The sequence below is a fragment of the Alternaria ventricosa genome (genome assembly GCF_023758065.1).
Source record: "Alternaria ventricosa strain BMP 2768 chromosome Unknown scaffold_28, whole genome shotgun sequence".
Lineage (NCBI taxonomy): Eukaryota > Fungi > Ascomycota > Dothideomycetes > Pleosporales > Pleosporaceae > Alternaria > Alternaria ventricosa.
The window spans coordinates 77,024-88,553 of NW_026055708.1; the positions used below are offsets into that span (position 1 = coordinate 77,024).

The 11,530-nt window shown below is 54.9% G+C and overlaps 4 protein-coding genes across 4 annotated transcripts; 3 read left to right on the forward strand and 1 right to left on the reverse strand.

Moving 5' to 3' along the window:
* Positions 1 to 1,941: 1,941 nt before the first annotated feature.
* Positions 1,942 to 2,637, reverse strand: J4E93_010252 (uncharacterized protein; the record flags this gene model as incomplete). Its single annotated transcript, XM_049348137.1, has 1 exon — positions 1,942 to 2,637. The coding sequence occupies one exon, from the start codon at positions 2,635 to 2,637 to the stop codon at positions 1,942 to 1,944; it is 696 nt and encodes a 231-aa protein (XP_049194671.1).
* A 597-nt stretch (positions 2,638 to 3,234) lies between these two features.
* J4E93_010253 (uncharacterized protein) lies at positions 3,235 to 4,525 on the forward strand (the record flags this gene model as incomplete). Its single annotated transcript, XM_049348138.1, has 4 exons — positions 3,235 to 3,382; positions 3,432 to 3,467; positions 3,517 to 4,351; positions 4,402 to 4,525. The coding sequence occupies 4 exons, from the start codon at positions 3,235 to 3,237 to the stop codon at positions 4,523 to 4,525; spliced, it is 1,143 nt and encodes a 380-aa protein (XP_049194672.1).
* Positions 4,526 to 4,952: 427 nt separating this feature from the next.
* On the forward strand, positions 4,953 to 6,204 carry RPN8 (proteasome regulatory particle subunit; the record flags this gene model as incomplete). The annotated part of the gene is made up of 3 exons (XM_049348139.1): positions 4,953 to 5,136; positions 5,219 to 5,490; positions 5,578 to 6,204. The coding sequence occupies 3 exons, from the start codon at positions 4,953 to 4,955 to the stop codon at positions 6,202 to 6,204; spliced, it is 1,083 nt and encodes a 360-aa protein (XP_049194673.1).
* A 3,924-nt stretch (positions 6,205 to 10,128) lies between these two features.
* On the forward strand, positions 10,129 to 11,289 carry J4E93_010255 (uncharacterized protein; the record flags this gene model as incomplete). Its single annotated transcript, XM_049348140.1, has 1 exon — positions 10,129 to 11,289. The coding sequence occupies one exon, from the start codon at positions 10,129 to 10,131 to the stop codon at positions 11,287 to 11,289; it is 1,161 nt and encodes a 386-aa protein (XP_049194674.1).
* Positions 11,290 to 11,530: the final 241 nt, after the last annotated feature.

Sequence of the window (11,530 nt, forward strand, 5' to 3'; positions counted from 1 at the left end):
GCAACTTAGCCCGCCAATCGGAAGTCGAAGTCGCGATTGGGTACGTAGCCGAACTTCGTCTTTTGCGCAGCAGCTTTTCTACGTGAGGGAATGCGAATCCGGCGACTGCTATTACGTGCCGTCATCTTGGTGTTCGCACGGCTCGTTTAATGTGCGTCTTGGTACCATCCTAGTTTCAAGATGTTAACGCATTCATCGCGGGCACTTCAGCCATGACAAAGCATCATCCCGCTCTTTGAAAAACCTACTCCCATCTGATTGGCGACGGTACAGAAACTCCGTGGATATTTCTCATTCGTCAATACAATATGCTAGAAAGAGATTCAATGGTGTACTGTAGCAGATGCAATGGTCGTTCCACATTCGTCCTACTAACGGTGCACCTGCAGCTGTGCAAGCAGGGCTTTACTCCGGTTAGCCGCATCGAGATTTCTGCGGCTGCATCTGCATAGACAGCGGGCAGATTATCTGTCTCCACCGCAATAGTCTTGGTCTCGTATCGTGCCAGCAGCCTCGAAAAGCTACGGCCACGGTTCTGCATCATACGGATGGTTCAAGGTGGAATTACCTCCTTGGGGTAATCCAGACGTCAACGCAGACACAGATGGGGTATGCCTTAGCGCATGCTAGTGTGTGTCGGACCTGTACTTCGAAAGGTGAGGGCTGCATGCTACCGATGAGGAAATGGGTCGCACCGGAGTGTCGTCCGCAGCTCGATTGGTTGTTGTCAGCAAGCGTACGGCGGATGGAGCGTGCGACACGTAGTGGCATCGTCGGAGACAGAGGCACGCGCTCCAGATGAGGTTGGTAAGCTGGGAGTGCGCTTCATTGGCTGGGAAGTCCTCCCGCAGACCCTGATCTACGAGCGATTGAACACCGTCATTGGGGTTTATGCTGCTGTGATTTCATATCTCACGACGTTTTGACGATGACGAGTCCGGAAGATGAGTCGACAGTGCCTCGTGGTCTCTATGTTGGAAACGGCTCGAACCGATACAGCGGATTAAGTAATCGGTATAGTTTCTCATTCCGCCGCAAGCAACTTGTGGCTTGGACTTTTATGGAGCGAACGCTACGTTATTCGGCCCGCACATGCTCATCGGTGAAGAAGGCCGTTCCAGTCGAGTCGTTTACCGTACCCTCTGGTTGAGAGACATTGCCCAGGTGCATATGAAGATGAGTCAAGCAGATGTACCATGAAACTCTGTCGGAGTATACCCCGAGCTCACCTAGATACGATAGCACGATAGCTATACCAGCACACCTCTAAATAGCGTGATGTCATGACTCGCGAAAGTGATGGTTGATGTTTCTTTTGCTCGTCGGCTGTCGTCTGCGCTACAGATAACCGAGATCTCAGGGCTGAACAGGTTGGGGAACAACGTTGTTGATCTTAGGGCGGCCGGCTCCGTACCCGTGCTGCCAAGGGCCGCGGTACCCGTGGGTGTTGATGAGGTCTTGACTGGGCTTCTTGGAAGGAGTCGACCGAGGTGTACAAGTTGCGGATACCTACGTTGCATCATTGTCATCAACCCAAAGCATCGTTCTAGCGGGTTTCTTTTTCTCGAATGTCCTACGGCTTACCAATATGATTTCATGCCTTTGCCATGTATTGTGTGGTATTAATGACCCGTGTTACCAAATATTTGATCATCGAGGTGGTCACCCAAGCCTCGTCGCGAGAACACCAGTCAAGTTCGGGCGCGACAGGTTGAAGGATATTGTGTTACTGACGCACCTTCTTGACGCACTAGGCCTGCCTGAGAACGGCATCAAAGCTATCGCAATTCTGCCGTGTACCATATCCTTTCTCAATGGCCAACCTGGATCAAGATCAGGCCCCATTATGAGCCAAAGACAGACTCTATTTTTCACAGAACCTAGACAATTCCGATCCTCATCATTCATCATCCCCAATCCTTCATTCAAATCGCCAATCCCTTACAAAACCTCAAAACTCAACTTCGTTTCCTCCTCCCACTGCCTCGCAAAATCCCTCAACACTTCAGTCCTCTTCCTCGCCATTTGCTTCCCCGTCTCCGTCTTCATCATGCCCTCCAACTTAAACAGCTTCTCCTCAAAATGCTCAATCGCCCTATCCATAGGCTGATCAGGCATCTTAGCCGCTCCATAGGAGAAACACCGCCCGATACCCACCGCACCGACAGCATCAAGACGATCTGCATCCTGTACAATTGCCAATTCAGGATACGCTGCTAAAACTCCCGCGGTAATCACAGGCTCGCGTATCTCGTGGGAATAGGATACGTGATTAACGATATTGTCTACCACCACAGCCAGTTCGTAGTTTGAACCATGGTCCTTCAAGATATCCAAAATTTGCCTTTCGGCTTTTTGGCCTGGTCTGACGTATTTATGGTCGCCTACGTCGTGTAGAAGGGCGGCTAGGAAGAGGGCTGTGGTGTCGTAGCTGACAGAGGGGTCGCGAACGAGCTCGGCTTGGAGTATGCGGTGTGCGTTTGAGACGACGCGCAGGATGTGCTTGTAGTCGTGCGAGTTGTCATATTTTGACATGTAGTTGTGGACGAAGGCGTTGATGGAAGCGAAGAGGGGTTTGTACTCTTCGTGTATTGGGACTTGAGGCACTGGGATGGGGTTTGTGGGTTGAGGCGCCATGGTATGAGTTATGGGGTGGGTAGTAGGATCGATGTGGTTTAAGCACTGATATTGCTCTCGGATAGAAATCCTCTCCAGTGTTCGCACACGTAGATTAGGAAGTGACGAGCAAGTCAAAAAATTCGATCTGGACACGACGTAACGCAACAGGGTTCTGTGATGCTTGAAGAAACGGCGTCTGTGTACTTTGAAAGGGCTGAGAGACGTGTACCGCGTTTTTCTGCCCACGCGGAGTCACATGATTGGCGACTTTCGTCCCTGAGACCAGCCGTCGCCCCTTCGATGCCCTCTCAGACACACTAAATGGCATCAGTGAACATGACATTCCACATGAGATGCAATCATGTCTCTAAACTTGGCTTTAAACGAAAAAGGGTCAGAGAAGTTCAATCATGTCAGTGCAGGTGGAGACGAACATCCGGGGTAGCTGAGCCGCAGCAGCCTCGGTACTTGGCCGGTTGGTAGCGCACGCGATAATGGAGCCATGATCTCACCCTCGCCCATCGCTCCTATCTACACACGCGTGCACTCGGACACGACCACATCCACGTCGCGCAATCGCATCATCTCGGCGCGTCAGCTGGGGCGACTGCAGACATGTACAGGCAGGCGACGCAGAAAACGGGCCAGGTGCTGTCCATGCCGTCCCAGTGGCTGGGCATGTACTCCGACTTCATCACCAAGAACAGCAGCGCCGTCACCCAGATTGAGTCCGCACTGCGGTCACTAACATACATTATACCTGGTTAGTCAGCTCAGTATCTGTATTTGCGCATCTCGCTAATCACGAACAGGCCGCTTCCGGGAATCTGAAGTCGCATCCGAATCAAGTAGGTCGCGTCCGGCTATCGCGCATTCGTCCCGACTAACACGACCCAGTACACAGCGGCGTCCAAGTACTCTCTCTCTATCATGACTCTCTCCTCTCGAAAGCCATGGCACAAATGCCTGGAACGCGGCGGCAGCCCCTCACCCCGCATCATCGATACACCAAGTTCTGGACGCAGAACTCGCCCACATACAAGCGCATCGCGCTAGTGCTCCAGATGATCCAATACACAGAACTGCTATGGGAGATGGCAGCGAAGCGGAAGGGCGAGAAGGTGCGATGGCGCGTCGTGGTGTTGCTGGAGATTGTCAAGGCAGTATGTCGGTTGCTGCTGCTTCGATTGACCAACTCGAGACCACTCCTGTCGCCGCCGCTTCCACAACGAGAAATTGATCCAAGCTCGCTGGAAGAGTCGTCGGCATCGGCCGATGGCATGGATACACCACCGAGTGAACGCTCGGTCGAGGCAGAGAACTGGGCAATGCCTAGGACCGGCCTGTCCATGCCCAGCCTACCGGACTCTTCGGACATCTCAAGCTACCTCCTCTCCAAGGTCCTGACTGCGGATGATATCAAACCTCCGAAGGCACTGCTTCACCGAGTGAGCGGAAAGGGTGAGCTAGCCGAGGCACTGTACATTCTCCGACCGGTTGTCTACGCCCTCGCCATGCAACATTTCAGTGGCGACCGGAAGAGCTGGAGGCCGTGGTTGATCGGTGTCAGCATGGAGTACGGCGCACGCCAACTGGCCAAGAAGGACTTCCAAGAGCGACTCGCCGGAGGCCTTCGCGGCTTGACTGGACTGGAGAAGGAAGAGCTACGCAAGCGGGGCTGGTCCCTGGGATGGTGGGCCATGCGCGGCGCCTTCTACGAGAACATTACCAAGTAAGTCTTGTCACGTCGACGTCCATTGATCCATGACTAACAATGCATAGGGCCTGGATCCACAGCATCACCGGATCGCTGAAGGGCAAGCCTCTTCTCGACATGGTCGGCGGTGTCATCGAGGACTACGAGTTCCTCTGGGACCAGTACTACTTCCCCACCGCTACGCTATGATTTTTTCTTCGTCACGCACTCCTGGAATAATGCAATAATGTTTGCCCTTCGCTTTGTATGATTTGATCACTGGACTGATCTTCGGTGGTTCCGCGTCTTCGCCTTCGGCTTTTTGTATATTATCCTTTCTTCAGATACCAGACATTTGCCATTGTTATAGCCCGTTGATTCTAATTGACGTATCCATCTACCTTTTTTAGTTGTGCTGAATTATCGCAAATCCCATGCCGCTCACTGACGCACTGCTGGATGTACTAGCGCGCGAGCTCTGACCCACCCTCACCATGTCCAGTTCCGAAAGCTTCGATGGACACCGCAGAGCCGCATCAACAACAACCACCATCACCGCCCTCCCCCACAAACCCCACCCATATCGCTGCCAACCTCCCAATACACTCCCCGGCGATACTGAGTCCACATCCCCAAGATGCCCGCCACCACAGCTGAGACGCTGTCGCTCGTGACCCGCAACGTCTCCGTCGCGCCGCTCGTCCTCCTCTCCGCAGCCGATCACTACGGCCGACAAGCAAAGGGAACCAAGAGGAGAGTAGTCGGTGTGCTCCTCGGACAGAACGACGGCAAGAACGTGCGGGTATCCAACAGCTTCGCGGGTGTGTAGCCCCTCCATTGTCCCGTTTGCCGCCTGGACGGTGAATAGGACAAGCGATGTTCCGCCAGCTGACAGACCTGCAGTGCCATTCGAGGAAGACGAGAAGGACCCGTCAGTATGGTTCCTAGACCACAACTACGTCGAGTCGATGAACGACATGTTCAAGAAGGTCAACGCGCGCGAGAAGCTCATCGGCTGGTATCACACAGGGCCTAAGCTGAGGGCGTCGGATTTGGAGGTCAACGAGCTGTTCAAGCGATACACACCGAACCCGCTACTCGTCATCATCGATGTACAGCCGAAGGAGGTGGGCGTACCCACAGACGCCTACTTTGCGGTGGAGGAGATCAAGGATGTAAGTGTACAGCTGGCTCGGTGGCGGCGACACCAATAAAACGCTCGACAGTCTCTCATTCTACGGACTCAATGCTAACATACCCAGGACGGCACAACGACCTCCAAGACCTTCGTCCACACCCCCTCAATAATCGAAGCCGAAGAGGCCGAGGAAATCGGAGTCGAGCACCTCCTCCGCGATATCCGCGACGTCGCCGTCGGCACCCTCTCCACACGCATAACCTCACAACTGCAATCGCTCCAAGGCCTGCACCTGCGGTTACGAGACATAGGCCAGTACCTACAAAAAGTGCTCGACGAGGACCTGCCCGTCAACCACGCCATCCTCGGCAACCTGCAAGACGTCTTCAACCTGCTGCCCAACCTCTCCACACCCAAGGCCGCACCCGTCGCTGGCGCAACAAACGGTGTTGGTTCCTCCGCGGGCCAGGCAGGCGCGGTTGATAACGGCGAACTGGCACGTGCTATGAGCGTCAAGACAAACGACCAGCTCATGGCTATCTACCTGTCCAGTTTGATCCGTGCAATCACCGCCTTCCACGACCTGATCGAGAACAAGATACAAAACAAGCAGCAAGCGGAAGACAAGGAGGCGAAGAAAGATGAGGGTAAAGAGGGCGACAAGGAGAAGAAAGAAGGAGAGAAGAACGGCGAGGTCAAGGAGGGGGAGAAGGGTAAAGAGAAGGGCAAGGAGGAGACGAAGAAGAAATAAGCGCGGAGCTGGTGGGGGGCAAAGACATGTGTATTATACTATCTCGGAGCCGATGAGAAGAGAGCAGGTCGGAAACGGCTTTGGGCTAAGCGACCTGGGCATGTGAAGACATGTTATGGCATAATGGCTGATAGATGTGATATGATGAAAGTACATGACATCAAGTTGGCTGAGACCATTGTGGTGTCATCTTCTCCTCTTCACGTTCTATGCAAGCCGTGCTGCAGCGGCATGGGGTATCGTAACAGCATTTCCCAGCATAATCCCTTTCATGCCATAAACGTGTACATCCACCCAAAGCCACGACCCCAGAACATAGACCCGGTAAACACGAACGGCTACTGAAAACGACTTCAATCCCCCCACCCAGCAGCCCACCCCGCCGCCTCCTCAACACTAACATCCCTCTCCTCCACAAACCCCCCAAACAACCCTTTACACCTCTCCGCCAGCACGCATGCTAGCAGATGTTTACACACAGGCGGCATATCGTCTCCCAAACTTATACCACCGAAAATCCACTCCATTCCCTTATTCCCCGTTCTTTCCTCATCTCGCTGCGCTGGATACATCGGCTTGTCGTCAGGAACAGGTGTGAACGTCTGACCAGCAGGAAAAGCAGCGAATGCAAACGCAGGACAAGAGCAGTTCCAGCCCAGAAGCCGTACTTGGTATGTTGCTAGGGTGTCGTAGGAGGTGGAGAAGCGGGAGGGGCGGTGTTGGGCGGAGCGGACGTAGTATATTGTGTTTGGGTTGTAGGGTTTTGGTGCTGTGGTGGTGGTGGTGTGGTTTGATGGTTTGTCTTGGTCTGTAGACTCATTGGTGTTTCTAGCGGGGGCATGAGTGTCTGATTTCTCTGTCTGCGCGCCTTCGTGCTGTGATGGCAATGTCTCTGCTGTGTTTTGCATTTGTACATCTTGCGCTATCGTGGCATCTCTTTGCGCCGCACCAGTCGTCCTCGCAGCAAGTTCCTCTCCATCGCATATCCGAAACCGCGTCACGAGCCGTCGATCAAGCAGATCCAATGCCGGCACGAATTCATTCGGGAAGAGGACTTGCAGCGAAAGTAGCTGTTTCCTCGTCGCGTCTGATACATTGTTCAACGGATTAGTGTTGGCATTTGCGTTGACAGTAGCTTGGTCAATTGACGGCGGAGCGGCCAGCGAATCAAGTAGCTGCGTTACGAAGTGGCGGCTAGAAGGCAGTGGCGATACTGGCGATGCCATTGTAACGCGCAATGGTATGAGTGCATGGTGTTGTGTCGAATTGAAGATGACGTATGTGGGGAATTTGATGGATTGGTGGATTGATGGATTGAGTCAAGGCTGAGGCAGTCGCGACGGGAGCGCGGGAAAGCGCGGGGCGAGGTCCACGAAGGCACGTGAAACCGTCAATGCCATAACATGTAACTTGACCTGACTATTCCTAGAACTTGAATGCGACATCTCGATCTCATGCGTACGTGTCGAAGCGGTGAAGCAAATACAGTTTGCGTCATTACTGCTCTACCTGCCCTCAGCCCTGCTTACGCCGACCGCGAGATTGTTGGTCAATTCAACACCAAGTCTAATGTGCCTGCAGCTGACAGTCGCCGAAGCAGTCTATTTCCGGCAGCCTCGCATTTGTTTTGATGCAGGGCGGACCTGGCAGCAAGCACCCATGACGCCATTTCGCAACGTGGTAATCAAAGGACGGCGCAGCCTTCACTTTTGGCAAAGCCATGAAACAAGGTCCTGCAGCTCGCCATTGTTGTCGTTGAATGGGTGGCAGGTTACCAGCATTACAGATGCAGGGTCCCCCATGGTGCTGGCGTAGTGGGAACTTCGCAAGACGGGGCAGCAAGTCATCTGCTCGCATTGTCCTATCGGCTGACCAGATTCGGGCTGGCACCTTGATGCGCAGATCTACCCGCAGAAGGCGCGGCCAGGCTTCTAGACGGACTGCGACAGTCTGCGGTGTCTGGTGTCGCGATTCAAGGCTATTGATTGAGTTGTGCAAAGCGCGCCATGATCGAGAAGTTCAAAGTCTATTGAGTCAGGATCACATTGCTTTGTCCGCGGAACCTACTCGGCATCGGTCTGGGCCGCGCTCGTCGGCGCAAATGGTGAGGGGTACATACAGCGGAAGCGATATCCTGGGAGATTGACATGGCTGGCATTCAAGGCAAGAGACGGTATCAGGCGGCTGAGGTCAGATGGCAAGCCTGGCGGTAACAGCGCCGTCGAGAGATGAGGGTTGAGGGGTTTCTGGCATACCCCTCCCCCACAGCACGATAACGACGATAAGACACCCCGGGTTTCCGAAGGATGACCTCGACCAAACAGAAGATGGTGTGAAGCCTCATTGCCCCGTGAGCGACGGGGTGCGGAGGGCGTGGGAGGTGTTCAGGTGGACAGGCGTCATGGTGTAGATGACCTAGTTATTTGACCAGCTGAGCACGGGGCTCACTTTCACATGCAAGGACGAGTGGTAATCGATAACATGGCGGGAACGTACCGCAGTGGGCTAACGACGCACACATCGCATGTTACCCGCTGCGAGACATGAGCTGCCCTGAGTGAACCTTCTAGTCGGCGCTGGTCCTTTGCAGCTCCACGCCAGTGGCGTCCACTACAGCCGCTTGATGGTGTCCATGTCACAAGACCATGAACGGGAACCGCCATTCCACAGAACTCGGTGAGCAGCCTGTCTTCGGTAGCCGCCGCTGACGGAGGGGGGGTTAGATCCATGCAGATGAGCACTCAATTCGGCCGCCACTGGCCGCGAAGGGCAGTTGAAGTGAATTGGGCTCTGGCAGGTCAAGCGCAGGGTCAAGCATAGTCGATTGGCGCGATGGGTCAATTGCTGGAATGTGGAGCATGTGGGATAGTCATCTCTGCATTATCGACGGCGGTCAGACTGCACAATAGCGTAGTACGAGGAACGATGACGGAAGCGGTGACTCGGACACTGTCCACCGGAAGCGATCTGTAGAGGGGATTGGAATTGGGCGCTGCGGTGACACGCTGGCTGGGAGGACTGGGAATTGACTGGAATCGGGTGCCAATGACATACTACCAGGCCTCAGTCGCTGCATCCAGGGCGCAATGAGGGCAGGCAACGTGTATGTAGCCCTGGAGCGCAGTGATGATGTGACGATGGGGACGGTTCATTCGGCCCCGATGGACTAGCCCGGTTTGCTGGGACGGAGCGACAGGTAATCGCCTGTGCAGTGACTCAATCTCTCAGACAGTCAGAGAGCATTGCGCGCTCCCAGCTCCGCCTCACGCGTCGCTGCGCAATTGGCCGCTCTCATTGGAGCCCCCTTCGTCTTCCTTCTATTCACTTCTTGGCCGCCCGCATTCGTCAGCTGCCGGCCGCGCGCAACGGGCGCTCCTCTTATGGATGATGCCTGGCCTGGGAGGATGAGAGCCTGCTGGCACGCGCCAACCGCACACCCTCTTTGTCTGGTTCGCTAGCACATGGGCCGCAGTGTCTCAAAGGACAGTCACACTGGCCTTGTCCATCCTGTAGCCTACTGAAACCCCCGACGCGCCTGGGTGGTGCTTCTTATAACCAGCCCGCTCACCCCGTCTGTTTCGGGACGACTAACCTACCACGCAATTCAATCGTCCTAACTCCGCACTGCTTTTTCAATTGTCACGTCTGCCTGACTAATTGCCCGCTCGCATAACTGGTATAAGCAGTCGGTCGGACCATTCTGCCGGCTTCCACGGTCACGTTTGCGCCCGGGCACACCTGACAGCATAACTGTGGCGAAGCCGTTCGCTCAACCAAGGCTCCTACCCTCCACTCATACTCTACCATTGATCGCATTACCAACGCACCACGCTCCAGTGGCTGCCTGGACACATTCATATATCGCTACCGCCCCGACGCTGCGCTTTAACCAAAGGACAAACTTTCGCACCGCACCACACCGCAATGGCAAACTTGCACTATAAGACGCCCCCGAGCAATCGGCTCACCGTTTCCTCCCTCCTCTCGCCCCCTGAAATGAAGCGATCAGAGTCGTTTGGCACGTCAATTCCGCTTGCCTACTCTCAATCACCCTTCTCCTCCTTCAATTCAGCACCCTCGCAGTCTGCTGTGAAGACCGACTTCATGGCTATCCAGGCAGCAGCCGCCCACCGCATCGCCTACGCCTCCCCACCAATCTCCCCATACGACACACAGGCACAGAAGGAGAACATGGAGAGCTCGGAGGAGCAGTGCACACGCGATCCCCAGCTGTTCGTCTCGGCTGATGCAGCGGCGCCAATTGCTCACATGCCGCTGTTCCCCGACGAGTCACCCGAGTCAGCCTCGCAAGATGTCATCACCGCGCACATGAAGACCCAAGACTATGCACAACTCCAGAGCAAGCCGAGCCGCGCTGACTACGAATTGGTTGCCAAAGTCCGGTCCATTGTCTTCAGAGAGGCCTGCAACAACCCCAAGGCATGGTGGGCTCAAGAACGCGCCTTCGACAAGCAAATCGACGAGGTCCGTAGCGGCCGTGTGCAGAAGCGGCCAGCCTTGAAGAAGCTCGCCCCTGCGCCATCTTCAAAACTCCGCCAGCCCAAGGTTGCTGTTCCACGGCTGCCTGCTCGCGCCCCTCGTGCTGCACCCAAGGCTAAGCGCACGCCTCTTACTCAGATCCACGACTCATTCGACACCTCCCCCACCACAAAGTCAGCCTCTCCCAAGCCGGCACGGCCAGTCACCAACCGCGACGACTCTGACTACACTGCCATTCCCGACTACGCCCCACCCCTGGACACACTGCCCAAGGGCAATACCAAGGCGCTCAAGGCTGAGTGGAAAGGGCAAGCGCTCTCCCTCGCCGACGATCCCGATCGCGAGCTGCTGCACGAGGCTGAGTTGAACCTCGCTGGCACACTCCGCCTCAACTGCGCCACCTACCTTACCAGCAAGCGACGCATCTTCCAGGCCCGCATCGAGGCTCTCAAGATTGGCAAAGAGTTCCGCAAGACGGATGCCCAGCAGGCGTGCAAGATTGACGTCAACAAGGCTAGCAAACTGTGGCAGTCATATGACCGTGTAGGTTGGTTCAACCCGGACTACTTCCGCCAGTACCTCTGAGCCCGCATCGCATAGCCTTTCCCATTCTTTTTCCTCTTCTTGATTACGATGCATCAAGTTGCACTTTGCATCTCGCGGCCCACCCGACTGGGCTCGCTTTCTTTGGATAAGACTGGTATGATTTACATGGAGTGATGGATGTCCTCCTCCGCATGATATTACGAACGGCGTTTCGATGGGTTTTATGGGTACTACTGTTGGCATGAACAGGTGTTCGGGAGTGGATACTGTCCTCCCTCAT